General features: G+C 42.9%; 1 protein-coding gene across 1 annotated transcript in view; it reads left to right on the top strand.

Moving 5' to 3' along the window:
- MKLN1 (muskelin 1) overlaps positions 1–13128 on the top strand; it is a 106833-nt gene extending 93705 nt beyond the window's left edge. Inside the window, exons 16-18 of the mRNA XM_086609758.1 lie at positions 1837–1939; positions 10929–10983; positions 12729–13128. Of these exons, the coding sequence (XP_086465884.1) occupies positions 1837–1939; positions 10929–10983; positions 12729–12850 (280 nt within the window). The 3' untranslated portion in view covers positions 12851–13128. The remainder of the gene's footprint in view (positions 1–1836; positions 1940–10928; positions 10984–12728) is intronic.
- The last annotated feature ends 1913 nt before the right edge of the window (positions 13129–15041 follow it).

The following is a 15041-nucleotide window of genomic DNA, read 5'->3' as shown; positions in this document are numbered from 1 at the left end:
GAGGTTGGTTTTTACTGATGGTATTTTACTTCTGAGGCAGCAAGCAAATTGCTGTACTCAGCTCACAGTCGTTGTGACTGGATGAGGCCTTTTTCAGATTAGCCACGCAGTAGATGTGAATACCTGCATGAATGAATAGAGGTCTTGCCCAGGAATCTGGGAGGCTTATTAAACCCATGTGTGGTCAAATGCAGATGCAGCTTCACAGCCTCCAGAGCCAGCTCTGAGTTATGTTTCTTACTTGCTTAAATTGCACTCAAAGGAAACGTTGCTGCATATTGTCTAGCAGAATTTAGGGGTTTATGCACCATGCTCTTATTTATGAGGGTCCCTGTGAGGGAGACAAACATGACCAGCCAGTATGATGGATGCTTTGCCTCTCAGGGCTGGAGCTGAACTGCTGTGGAGTCACTTGGCTGCCCATGATCTGCACTCCCTCAAGCTGTAGGTCCAGGACAGGTACTTGACTTGCATAAACAGCAAATCCACTGCATCAGCTGAAGTCCTGTTTGGCCTGTTAACTGATTCAGTACCAGTCAGCCATAGTGGAGCCAAGCTGGCCAGGTGTTGAAGAGCAGGGTGTCAATGGTGCCACTTATTTAAGATACTTCAGCTATCTGGACTATGGCTATATCACTTAAGAAAATCTACGTGAACGATTGGAAGAAATCACATTTAATTAACAATGTTGTATATGTCAGGTAACAGGCGCAGTCGTTGTGCTCTGTGCACTGGCTAAACGACTTGCATCTTTAGACAGTTTCAAAATTTGAGTTACAGGTGTCCACTACAGGATAAACAGCCAAGTAGATGACCCAAATAAAAATAAAAACCAGTATGATTACATCTATTCAGTGTGACTTCTTTCAGTATGACAAGCTGTACTCTGTTAGAGGTAACTGAAATATATTACGAATAAAATATCTTGTGTTCCAGTAAGGCAGTTGATACAAGGCAGTTAAGTAACTGAGAACCTGGGTTTTAGGGTCCTCAATCTCCGGAATCCAGAATTATCTGAGCTGTTTTCCTGGGAAGGCTTAATGCCGTGTATTGGTGATTCAGAAAATGACAAACAAGTGCGATGCTGCACTCAGTGGATAGATGATAAGAGAAAAAGATAATTTTAAACCTCGTCCTTTCTAGACTTCTGCACCCAACTCAGTGCTGCAGGGAAGTAGCTCTGCTCACTGAGGATGCTGAGCTCAGAATAATTTTCTGAGGACTAAATTAACTCCTTCAGGGAATTCACAGAAGTTAGTTTCTGTTCATTAAAAGAATATGAGAAAATAATGGTGGTGCACAGGATTTTTATATACATGTGCTCTTTCCAAAAGTGGGATATTAAGGTGCAGTATTCATTGAATCCAAGGGTTTTCACCCCCATCATCCCTTTTTCTGTTTTGTCTGGCAGAAGCCAGTCAAGAATGTAAATATCCCTGGGACTGAAGTGCTCAAGGCTTGCTTCTGTCTGAACTGTGCTCCTCACGGGAGGTGCTACTCATACCTTACTTTATTTGTGCAAAACAAACTGTACTAAATGTTTTGTATTTATGTATTAAGAACTTGCTGTACATATGCTTTTGAATATTTTTATTAAAAATTTAATACTTTTACCCTTGTAACTCCTTCATACCCCTCAAAAAAAAACCCTCCTCTGTGTTTCAGTCTGGCTTGAAAGCGTGTACTCCAGCAAATACGAGGCCAAGCTGCCATTAATGTTCTACTGGAAACGTGGGGCTGGAAGCTTTGTTAGACAGGTTTTGCTCTTTGTAGAAATAGTTGTACTTAGCCTTGAAGGAAATGGTTGCACTCATGTTTTCTGTCTCTTCTTTGCAGGTTTGAAGAAAAAGCTCAGACTGACCCTCTTAGTGCACTGAAGTACCTGCAGAATGATTTGTACGTAACTGTGGATCACTCAGACCCCGAGGAGACTAAAGAGGTAATGATGAACGCTCTTTATCTTACTTATAAACAAATGTAAACTGTTCTCATGTGGAAGCTTTAAGCCTCTTCAGCTTTGTTTTTATTCAGTTTGAAAAAGCTCTACAGGTGCATGGCACTTTGCTATATCCTGTATTTCTCTGCACTAAGGATCATAATGCTTTAGAAACAGTCATTTTACAACTGCAGTTCCAGATAAAATAGCTTTTGTGCTCACAAAGGTGAAGACTAGGCCTTTGTTTTAATTCCAATGTACTGGTGTGTATTTTGGGAGCTTTAATTGAAATGTAAACTCTCTGAAATGTCACGAGTCTGCAGTTGGCTGTGTGGTAGAAAGTGAATAGAAACTCTTATTCACGCTGCCTTTTGGCTTGTCAATATTAAATAGCTCTGGGGGAGGGAAAGAGGTTTTTCTCCAGATGATAAGTTTTTCTGGAAGTAGGTTGTATATATACATTGCTCGCTAACCGTAAACTCTTATTTCCTCTGCCTTTTGAATATTATCCAGTAGGCATGTTCTTTTATTTGTTCCAGGAATTTGTTCCCATTTCCTGTTTTGATTCCATTACCACAGTACGTGTCACTTTACAAAAAGGATTAAAGAGAAAAGTGTCAGATAAGGTGGTTGATTTGACTCTGCCATTAATTTCCACATAGAACGTCGGGCAGTCAGCTGGATGTACAAGCCTTCAGCTCCCGACAGGTAGATGAGGAAGAGGAGACCGTGGTTCTTACTCTCTTACTACGTTAATGACTTTGGAAGTGATTCGACAGCTCCTTTTACGAAACTGAGATAGGAGAATGGGTGGTGTTATTCCATGCTGAGTCTCTGGATTAAATTACTTAATCTGTCGGTTTAAGCTCATTACTTTAGATAAAGAAAAGGTTATTGTGCAGGCACTAAAAGCTTTTGGAGGGGGGGGGGCATATCTGTCTTGCATATACACAGTACAGAATTGTAGGGTTAGAAAAATTAAGAAAAAATATTTACTAATACCAGGATTTTGGAACCAATCACCTTTGTCATACATTCTGGTCAGCCTTTTATAAACATCTGGCCCAATAAAACATTTAAGTGCTGTGCCTCTGAGTTCTCTGTTAGATGGTTTATCACTGAAATTGTCCCGTATCAAGTGCTTTCACATCTTTTCTAGCCATTTCTAGCATGGGAAAGACAAATAACAGATAATCCTGCTTTTCTTCAGCTGGAAAATGAGATTTCTTATATACATTATGCTTCATGGGGGCTCAGCCCGATTATACTGTGTCTTTATCAGCGTGGCAACACTTTCCTCTTCCTACCTGTAGTAAACTATGACATACAATAGCCATTCTGATGCTCTCTTCTCCCCTTCTTGCCACCTGCCCCTCGAGTAAGACCATGTCCAGTGTTCTCCGCTCTCCCTTCCTCTCCATGCCACACTTGTGTGCTGGCAGCCCCATCATGCTTTTGATTATCATGTGTGTCTTTGGCCAAGCTACTCCTAAAGAGATCTTGCATCTCATGGCTGGCTGTGCCTTTTTATTGCCTGAACGGAAAATATTTGCAGTGTGATCAGTAAGCTTCTCTCCTTCTAGTTTTTGCTGCCTCCTGTCACCAGCAGACCAAAGGAACTGGCATAAAGGCTGCATGTTGTGCACATCTGGCATAGGAAATCCTTTCATGTTCTACATCTGATATTCCCAGTTCAGTGTGTAGTATTTGACTTGTCCACCTTGTAAAAATGAAGAATTTACCTGACTGCATGGACTCCTCTGAGATTTTTGGGGAAAAGTAGTAGCTTTATCATACAAGGTAGAAATAGAATAAAATGTTAAAGTGAAATTATCCATTTTCACAGAACATACTAGAGTTCTGCACTTTAATGATCTAGCGTATGAGCTTCGGTATCTCAGTCCAGCTGAGCGAATATATTGTGAATCCTTTCTCTGCGGGTCTAATGCTTGATCCGAACAAAATTCAGTAGCTTCTGTCCATCAGATCAACGCATACCATCCAGCAGAATTAAAGCTTCTGCTCCAAGTAGTCTCCTAAAAACACTTAACCGTTTCTAGGAGGTGTTTTGATTTAGTGGTGTTTGTTTCTGGTTTGTGCGTTTTTTTGTTTGTTTGTTTTAAATTGTGCTGGTCACAAAGCTCTAACTTCCAAAGCTTTTGACACTGGAACAGAGCTGCCAGGTATATGGCATAGAGCCAGCCGCTGCGCTGGTACTGACTGGGTGTATTTCCAGTTGACGTCAATTTACCTTCCGGTTATCACATTGAGTTGGCTTTTTGCTCTGGCATGACATCTTCAAATAGCTCTTGTGCTTTCCAAAGGACTGACGCAGGCTTTTTTGGACTCCATATCAAATTTCAAGCACCAGCGTGATCGTTTATCTCTGTGTATCTCAGCCCGGACACCTACACGCTCTGTCGTTATTTGTAGTTGAGATGGTCTTAATTAATATCGAAGGCTGAATATCTGATCGGCCTGCTCTGTGCTGGCTACAACCATTGAATGTTGTAAGGCGTCTTAGTGTGGCAAATCTTAAGGGAATCAGTTTCTGCCTGTTCTTTTCCCTCTCTCTAGGGCAACTGTTAAAGTTGGGAAGGACCAAGCTGAATAGGTTTATCCCCAACTTCGAGCTACGGTTCTCTGGGAGAGTGGTCTGTGTGGTTTCATGTTGTGTGGATTGAGATATGGGTAGTGTTATATAATGTTACAAGCAGAATTTCACTTTGAGGTGAGGCTTGCTTGCTTTAGAATAGAAGTAATTTCTTCTAACTTAGTTAGGCAACTCTCTTCAGCTGTTTTGAGTCGGATGCCAAAGAAAATAAACAGTCTGTTCTCAAAACTTGCTTTGGCGTTAGTAACCAATTTTGTTTAAAGTAGCATGAATGATTGATAGTAGGAACATACCCCCAGATTTTCGTTCCTTTGTTGTGAATTTTAGGAATGTTAATAAGATTATAGTTTTATTTCTCTTCTTTTTATTATTCTGAAGTCAAGTAGATGCCTTGAATTAGCAGGTATCTCATGGGTGCTTGTTTTAGTAGCCACGGGCTATATGCCAGCTCTGTCTCTGCTCTTGCCCACAAATGCAGATCCAGTTCTCTTTAACTGTGATTCTGAAATTGCTTAAACCTCTTCAGTTAGTTTGCTGATTTCTGATCAGCAAATCTTGTTTTAGTGGCTGTGGATTCATAGCTCTGACACTTATGTAAACGAGGGTAGATCCCCAGAGCACATGGAAGTTTGTCTGTGTATTCTAGTTCATGGAGATTAAAGTTGTGTCAAAGACTGGCTTTTGCTGGTGTAAAAATTTCTGGTGGCGTGTGTGTTCTGTTTCCTGTACACACAGGTGTTCATTTGGTGGTAGTTTACAGCTAGAGGCTTTTAAAGACAAAAGGATGACCAAAATAGAAAGTCAAAATGAATTCCAAGTTTTGTACTTATTTCAAGGAAAAAACGTGCTATTAAAGCACAAAACCATCAGTAGATCATGTACAAGGCTAAAGGTGTTTTTCCTTGAACACTAGAGTAATCATACCCAGAATTTCCTGCTGCTTCGTGGGCTTTAGAAGAAATCAAGACGGTACAAAAGATGGCCAGTGCTGTCCAAGAAAAGGAGAATAAGATGACTTTGTACGTTGAGATTCAACTACTGGTGAACCTCAATCCCTTGGTTGCTGTAAAACAGATACAAAATGCAAGTAAAACTTGCAGTATGCTTTTCTTGGAGCACGGTAGGAGAAAGAGCAAGGACCTGGAGGCCAATTTGAGGCCTGATTAGCTTGTAGACTGAGGCTGGAGGCCCCTGTTCAAGGCTGCTTCATACTTTCCATTCTTAAGACCTTGTCTTTAATGAACTTGCCAGATAAAGCCAGCGGAGCCCAAAAGTATTGTTTGAATCTGTATTAGACTGATATTTCTGGGAAAATTGAAGCCCAAATGGGAAAAATAGTTCTAGGAAGGAGCTAAGAAAAGCATGCTTCTCTTCTTCGTGTCCTGCTGTGATTCTTTGTAAAGCCTCAGAGTCTGAGTGCTGCAGGAACAGAGGCTTTGGAGCCAAGGAGCCGGTACAAAAACCGCGCTCAGCCTTCCCAACTTCAGCTACTGATGGCTCCGTCCTCAAAGAATTTGAGCCTCTTGTTCCTTCTTTGAGCCTGCCCTGCGAGACACCATCCCAGCAGAACTGGTCAAAGCTGAGCAACTGGTTTACGCTGTGATCTGAGCACTCTCCGGACAGATGTTACGGAGGAGGAATTATGTCTCATTCATATCACCTGCCAGGTATCCCAAACAGGAGTTACTCATTCCCCCTTAGCCTTAACCATTTCAGTTGTGCAGAAGGCAGAGGCGTGCAGCAAGACTTGCACAGGTTGCCACACGGCAGCATTGCTTCTTTACTGGAGGTAGGAACCTAGATAAAGTACACACCCCTGATAAAAGAACAATAGTGTTGGAAACGTGAAAGTCCTAAATTGGAAAATGCCAGAATGAATATTACCCGTGTAGTCTTAATATAGCCTCTCTGTAATTGTGGTTGGTTATATTAGTCAACTTTATGTTAGTTAGCCATACATACATATATATGCCCCTCTACTCTGCTCTCGTGAGACCCCACCTGGAATACTGCGTTCAGCTCTGGAGTCCCCAACACAAGAAGGACATGGAGCTGCTGGAGCGGGTCCAGAGGAGGGACACAAAGATGATCCGAGGGCTGGAGCACCTCTGCTATGAAGACAGGCTGAGAGAGTTGGGGCTGTTCAGCCTGGAGAAGAGAAGGCTCCAGGGTGATGTTATAGCAGCTTTCCAGTACTTAAAGGGGGCCTACAGGAAAGCTGGAGAGGGACTTTTGACAAGGGCATGTAGTGACAGGACACGGGGCAATGGATTTAAACTGAAAGAAGGGAGATTTCGATTAGATATAAGGAAGAAATTTTTCACTCTGACGGTGGTGAGGCACTGGAACAGGTTGCCCAGAGGAGTTGTGGGTGCCCCATCCCTGGAAGTGTTCAAGGCCAGGTTGAATGAGGCTTTGGGCCACCTGGTGTAGTGGAGGGTTTCCCTGCCCATGGCAGGGGGGTTGGAACTAGATGATCTTTGAGGTCCCTTCCAACTCTAACCATTCTATGATTCTGTATTTATAACTAATAAGCCAGATCTATAACTAACACAGCCTTATGTTAGTTAACCAGATAAACGTATCTCTAAGGAACCCCTTCCTCAGTTCAGAAGGCAGGTTAGATCTCCAAGAGTGAAGTTAATTGTATAATGAAGGGAACTGTTGTCTTTTGAATGAAGGCTTAATTTGGAATGGACGAAGCCAGTGAGCCAGAGGGATTTTCAGAAGAAAATAGGGGGTGGGGGAGGGGTGATTAAAGTGGTTGGATGCTTCTGCTGGATAATTGAATTCTGGTCCTGCCTCTGTAACAGAGTTGCTATGTGATCGTTTTCCCTAGATGGTCATTAATTGAGTCTTTCTTTCTGGTGCCTGATGGGAGAGATGTGAAGTGTGATTTGCTTGAGGGCTTTGCTCTTCTGGCTGCAAGTGGATTCAGAAGAAGCCGGGCGATACTAAGTATTTTGAAAAATCAGATTCTGGTAGTTTCAAATAGGGGACCCAAAATTAATCTGAATTTGAAGTGGTGTGTGTTAACAGTTCAACAGAAAAAAAACAATGAAGAAATTCCTTCTTCAGAGCAGTTTGAACTTCATGAAAAAAATACTGCACTGGGTATATGCTGTGAATGGTGTGTAGGAGACCTGGTCTTGAGTAAGCAGTGGCCGTCCTACGTAGTGGTCCTTGGGATAACGTCATGCTGTTAGCTGGCGTTGTAATGCAAATAGAGACTGAACCAGCTTAGGCTCAGTGCAGTCTGTAACTGATGTTCTTGACTTATCTGTCAGAAAGTGCTTTTTAAGTGTGAGATGATACATAAAATGTACTTTCAAAACAAACAACAAACCTCAAGGTTAACTGAAGTGCAGTGTCATCAGTGAAGGAGGACACAAGATAGTTCTTCCCCACAAAGCTGGAAAGAAACTCATAGCTGTGAAAATCCATCATGCCTAGTGCAGATGAGGCTGGAATACTTGGCAGAGGGTCTTTTCAACGGATTTTTGATCTTAGTTTGGCGAGTTACTAGCTGGATCCTGCCTATTCAGCCTCTTAGTTGGGCGTCCTGAGACCCAGCCTGGAGCACGACCTGCTTTCTGTTTACTGCGGGATGGCTGCGGGCGTTGCTGGGGGAGGAAGGAGAACCCCTGGAAGCATGTGGCATTGCTTTGTCCCGGCAGAGCCGGCTTCATGTGCTGCCAGGCAGCTGGCAGCAGGCCCGTCAGGCGATTGTGTGCGAGGGGAAGGTGGCCAGGATGTGGCACACTCTCTATCAGAAGCAGCACAGATTTAGCCACTGGTTTTATTGGAACTTTTGGAGCTATTTATGCTGGGCATCTGTTTAAGTACGTTGCTGATTCAGAGCCAAGCAACTTGTATGTGTTACGCTAGCGGTGAAATACCCGTGTAGCATTGCCATCCCTCTCGATTTCATCTAACCAGATCTCGCACTCAAGAGGGTACTTAATCAACCTCTTCCCCCTGCTCTGCAGTCTGTCAGTCCTGTATCTTTCTAACCTGTTCTTAACTGGTTCCAGCGCTAGCTTCCTCTGATAACCTCCCCAGCAGGCTGCAAATTTATTCCGGCACACTACAGCCTTTACTTTTTTTTCTTGTTGTCATATTGAAACTGATCTTGCTGAAGTGTTTTTGTGGCTTCTTGCACTTACTTGTAGATTTACCTTTTTGTAGCAGCCTTTACATTTGGGACTTTTTGCAGTTTCATCCGTGGAAATTCTTTTGTGGAGGCTCTGCAACCCTGACCCCGTTGAACTTTCTTTATAGAGCTTGATTTTCAGACCACTTGATATTTTCCTCGTGCTTTCCTCATATGTTGCTAATTGATACAGGGCATCCAAAAGTGGTTGCCTTATTGTAGGCAAGACTTAAGAGCCTTGATAACAGCAGGAGTACTACATTTATTTGAAGATCCTACTCCTTTGTCATTTTTGCAATCATACAGATATATTATAACTCCTAAATGTGTTTTCACAGAGCCTATGTACCCTGACCTGTTTTGTATAGCTGATTATGCTGGTTTATGTTGATTTGCACTTGAGCTTAGTGAATTGCACCTTGATTCATCATTATAAGCTGGATGAAATGGAAAAACAGTCTGAAGCCTGTCTGCTACTGTGCTGGCAGTCTGTCTGAGCGTGGTGTAAGGTCTGCGGGCTCAGTGAATGTGTCCTGTTCTGTCAAACAGGTTATCACTGAAAACCCAGGATGATGCTGACCCTGGGGCACAGATGAATCGCTTCCGATTCATGACTCTGTTTTGATGTCAAACAATTGGTGGCTACCCACAGTAAAGTTATTTGACCTACAGAGTTGAGGTCGTTCAGCCTGGAGAAGAAAAGGCTCTGGGGAGACCTTCTGTTAGTCTTCCAGTACCTAAAGGGGGATACAAGAAAGTTGGAGAGGGACTTTTGACAAGGGCTTGTAGTGATAAGACGAAGGGTAATGGCTTGAAACTGAAAGAGGGGAGATTTAGATTAGATCTAAGGAAGAAATTCTGCCCTCTGAGGGTGGTGAGGCACTGGAACAGGTTGCCCAGAGAAGTTGTGGCTGCCCCATCCCTGGAAGTGTTCAAGGCCAGGCTGGATGGGGCTTTGAGTAACCTCATGGCAGGGGAGTTGGAACTACATGACCTTTAAGGTTCCTTCCAACCCAAACCACTCTGATTCTATGATTTGCCACTCCTTGTTAGCTTAATCTGGGTGATGCCTCAATAATTTGCCTTAAATATCTTATAAAAGCATCAGAATTCCTATGAAAGTCAAAATGGACAACATCTGTTGCCAAGTCCCATGCGTAGGGCCTGCTGCCTTGTTGTAGAAAAAATCGGATTGATGTGATACAACTTGTTGTTGCCAAATCCACATTGGCTGCTACTCATCACCTTCTCCACTCCTAGATGCCAGCAAATTGTCTGTGTTCCCATTTTTTCTTGAAATTGAAATTAAACTGGTGGATATGTAATTCCTGGCTGTTCTTTCTACTCCTTCCATGAACATATTTGCTTCTCCTCTGCTTTCCTCCTGTTCTTTCCTTTGGGCTGTGTGCTATAAAGACACACAGACAGGAGACAAAAGATTACAAGCCTTTGTGGGATAATTCTTTAAGGAAACGTGACCAAGTACTAAGCTTTGCTACAACGTGGGGAACTGAAGACAGCAGCTGGGGGCAGAGGACAATACTATGTTGTCTATCAGTGAGACATTAGGGGAGGCTAAAACCATGAATGCGTTACTTGAAACCTCTTAACTCATGATTCTGATGTTCCCAAGCAAAGAATTTTTTTTTATATTTTTTTTAGTTAAAAAGGCATTGCCATAAACTTGTCCAGCAGTTCAGAAGGGTTGTTGCCATGTAAAACTTTCTCTGTGTTCAAGAAGACCACGCTGCACTGTAGCAGTTACCCTCTTTTCTTGCCACCTAATCCTTGCTCGCTGAGACTGTACCACATTAATCCCTGGGAATGTTGTTTTGTGGAAGAGGCTCTACCTTCTGCACTGTGATATCTGCCAGAGAGGCAAAAAAGTGTGTGTGTATATATATATATATATATATAAAAAAAAAAGATTTTAGGGCTTCCAGTCAAGTACCTTTCATTGCAGCCATGCTGCTCTAATTCTAGGAAATTCGTTCAACTTGCTCGGCCAAGGTGACAAATTCTGCTGCTCATATGAAAGTGTTTGCTGCTGTTGTTCATACGTGTGGCCCAGGAGTTCTAAGGATTGTGCAAAGAAAACCCAGCAACTCTAAAGCTCCTTGGACTTCTGTGAATCTCTTGATTTTTTTTCTTTTTTTTTTCCTGTGCAGTTAATAACACTTTTTTTTTTCTTTCTTTCTTTTTCCCTCCACCTCCTCTTTCGGCAGTTTCAGCTTCTTGCCTCAGCGTTATTTAAGTCTGGCTCGGATTTCACCACTCTTGGTGAGTATTGTGTATCAGAAGAATTATACCAAGTATGTTCCCTCTGATAAAGATCATTACTACTAATTTCTACTGTTTTTTTAATCAGATGTTATAGTTTATATGAATACTGTAGGCCCTTTTTGGTTTGCATATGCAAAGTGCCACTACATAGACATTTGAGAGATTACTTATAATGACCAGTGTCCAATGCCTCGAGCCCATATTTAAAACATCTGTCACCAGTGGTTTTAAACCCATGCCTCCCAGGATCATTTTGTGTCTCTTATTACATCTGATGCTTCACTGTTACCCAAATAAACAGAAGCTTTGGTCAGAATAAAGCACGTCCTGTCATGTCACTTTGGAATCTCACAGCATGGCTACGGCTCTGTTTGCTGTGATAACTGCAATTCCTGGAGTAGTTTGGTTCGCTCTGTTCTTTGCAAAACTAGTTCTTTGGGCACAATGTCAAGAGCGAAGAAAACAGTGGCGTGTAGGGCTGGAAAGAGGAGGTCTGAGCCAAAGCTGTAATTTGTTTCACTATTCTGTCCAGTTAACTCTTCTGAACAGTTGAGAGATGAATCCTGGGCAAACTACAGGAAGGCTATAGGCATAACTTACATTTTTGTAATAATGTGTTGTCCTCAAGTTACCAAGCTCTTGCTAGGAGCGTGAACGACTTCCATTTTTGACAAATGTGTAATTCCCAATCTAAGGAATCAGGGTAAGGAAAAAGCTCCCTGCTGCATAAGGAAGGTCTGCTGAGCTGGTGTGATTTGGAAGACGTTATCTAGTTGATGCTATACGACGAATTTTTTTAAAGGAAGAAAGCGCAAGCTTCAGAAAGTTGGTTTTTTTCCCTAGTTTTTCGTGTTCTAAAAGGTGAGTTAGTTTTTGACACAATACAATACTTCATTCAGAGGTTGGCTTTACAGATGGGAGGATACATATATCAAGTGGTGCTTCTCAAAGAAGACAAAAAAACCCAAGCCCTCCTTGATTTGATTGACTGGGTTGACTTTGATTAACTGAAGAGTGAGTTCACTGAATTAAAAAGCATTCCTGTGAGATACCAGTGATTGAAGTCATACAAAGCAGAGGAAACCGTTGCGTGCCCGCTCTATTGTTCTTGCTGTCGATGGTTTAAGTATGGGGGTTTGGATAAACAATGCTTCTGCTGCAGACTAAACCCTCCCCTGTTGGGAGGCGACACTTCGCCAAACTAGTTTGCAAAGCATCCTTGTGCCAAGATAGAGCCTGGGTCCTCCGTGCAAGTCCAGTGGTTAAACAGCAGTTCTGACTTGGGACTCCGACCGTCAGCAGAGCTTGTCTCAAGAAAAACTGCAAGCAACGCAAGTACCAGTGCTGGTTAAGACAGTAGGGGAGATAATGAGGAAAGCCTGAGGACAGAAGAAATGAGGCATCACATAAAAATAGCTACACAGATTTTGTTTTCTGGGACATCAGAGCAGTCCCCTGAGGACTCTTGCTTCTCCCGTTTCTTCAGGACCGTCCATGAGCTTGACAGCCGTTTGCTTATTACTTTTTATGGCATTTTGATTCTCGTGTTGGTTTGGGGTGACGTGATCTCGGTGGGTATATGCACGTAGTAGTGGGACAGAGAGCTGGCAGCCATGTTAGTTGAGGCAACGGTAGCAAACAGTTAAGATCCGTCCTAAATGGACAGCTGGCGTGCTCCACAGCTCAACTGAGCATTTAGAGTAGTGAGCACTGACTTTCTTTTCCCTTTTCCTCCTCCTCAGGATTTTCGGATGTTGACCACACGTACGCGCAGAGAACTCAGCTGTTTGATACACTAGTCAACTTCTTTCCAGACAACATGACCCCTCCTAAAGGCAACCTGGTGGACCTCATCACGCTGTAATGGAGCAATCACTGGACACATGGAAGAGGGGAAAAGCATCCATTTTCAGTATTTTAATTTTTTTACTGCATTGATTGACTGTTGGGATGAAGTAATAGAGTAACCCCTAGGTGTTTGAAAGGGGTTTTATACTTGTATGGTGAATCCCTGAAGCTTTTCCCTTGGAGTAGGTTAATAAAATGTAACTGACGTACTTCCGACTAAATATATATATTTTTTCTGACTTTGCATTTTGAGTTAGCAAATGTGAGATGAAAAGGTGGGGGGAAAGAAAAAAAAATAAACCCCAATCACACAGTGATCTTTTTTTGCCTGTAGGGGGAAGGTGAGATTTGTGGGTTGTCTGGAATTAAAGGTGATGGGTTTTATTTTGAGTTTTGTGAGGAAGGGGGAGGAGGTTGTTCTTTCCTCATTTGTAGCTAGTCATGATATATTGCTTTGTCCTACAACTCCATCCTCAGCAGCTGAATAACTTGGTGGCAGGACACTGGCACGCGTTGAGGTAATAGTAACGTATGTGTCTTGAGTCTTGCAATCACAGTGTGTCATGTGAAGGGGAGCATGTTACAAATTACCTGTCTCCTCGCCCCACAACTGAGCTGACAGGAGCGTCTAGCTGCATCTGATATCTGGTCTAAACCTAAATACCTATCTTCCATGCTCTGGAGCCTTCCACTTAGACCTGACAGACACGTGAGAACCTCAGAGAAGCCACTGGAAAACAGGAGTGCAGTCATCATCTGCACAGACCCTTTCCCTGGGTTTGTTCTCTTTTCACTGCCATGCTCCTCTGACAAGGAACCGTGCAGGTCCTCGCGGAGCCCGGCGCAACTGGGTCTTCCACCGCACGCACGCCCAACCTCTGCCACCCGTCTCCTGGGTTGGGTGTGGGATTTCTGAAGCAGTTTGTCTTCGTTTACGTGCACCTGTGCTTCTGTGTGCGTTTGTCAATGTGTAAACGTAAAGAGGATTGCTCCGAACAGCTTGTCTCCTTCCTACGTAGTGCAGCTCTTTCACTTTTCAATGCGTTTTAGACCAAGATCTGAACGGGAGGGAGGCCTTTTTAGCATAAATTTCTTTGAAAGCAAGCTGATGCATATGTATAGAAAATATATGCTTCCTCGCTGAAAGCTTTCTTTATAACCAAGGTAAGGGCTTGGTGCTGCACAATGAAGTGGAATGAAGGACACACCCCCCCAGCATTAGAAACTTTTCGTTTTGGGTGTCAGTGAGCATTCAGTACGAGCGGGCAGATGTAAATATTTATATGAGACTGCAAAGCTTTATGTCCAGAAGTGTTTGTGCCAGTAGGGCATCATTGCTGCACCCACTGTGGCTACACGACTCCTGCTGAACTTGATGGAAGTCTTGTGTGTGCAAAGATGATTTGAACTCTTGAAATAAAGAGTTAGTGAAGTGTCTTTTTCAGAGCTCGAGCGTCTGCTTGCTTCGATTGCGTTGTGTTGCCTCTTACCACGTTCTTTGTGTGACTTTTGTCGTCCTGCTGTGTTAGAAATAAATTCAAAAACCCGCACTAGTGTTTCATCACTTAGAAAGGAACGATGTGTTAGAGGCTGGGCTTTGCTTTGTCTTTAGGGAGGACTATACAAATACAGTGTTTTTAAGTAACCTGTAACTTGAGACTGTTTAGACATTGTGTACTTCGGTGGATGGCAACTCAGATGTCTGTGGAAGAATCCACTCTCTACTGAGTGCAGTAAATGAAATCTGATGAAATTGTTTCTTTGAAACATTGCATTGTTTTTTTTCCAGGGACATGGAAAGTTTTACGTCACTGCTAGGCTTTACGACGTGCTACCTTTGCTGGCGCTTTGTTAACTAGTTAAAGTAGAGCTTATGGGTACGAATGTAGATACCAACAGTGCTGTACTGGGGGAATATTCCAATCGAGGCGTTGTTTCCAGTGAGATTGAACTGGGCGTTTTTAATGCAACCAGGCAAAATGCCACAGCTTTCTAGGACTTAAAATTGGAGTGCTGTTGTGCTCCCTTATTGCTTGATCTCATCGCCTGTGTATTCTACAGCTTCAGTCTGATGATTAATTGCTTTTTGTGACAGTTTTCTGATCAGCCGAGCTCTTCCTAAACTTTTGTGTGTCTACCTTCAATGACTACGTATGAGGCTGAACCCAAAAGATACAACTAGACGGAGGAGCCCCGGCGAGCAGGCG

Source organism: Tauraco erythrolophus, chromosome 4 (assembly GCF_009769465.1).
Source record: "Tauraco erythrolophus isolate bTauEry1 chromosome 4, bTauEry1.pri, whole genome shotgun sequence".
NCBI lineage: Eukaryota > Metazoa > Chordata > Aves > Musophagiformes > Musophagidae > Tauraco > Tauraco erythrolophus.
Note: the sequence above shows the minus strand (reverse complement) of the source record. Positions and strands in the feature narration are given on the sequence as shown.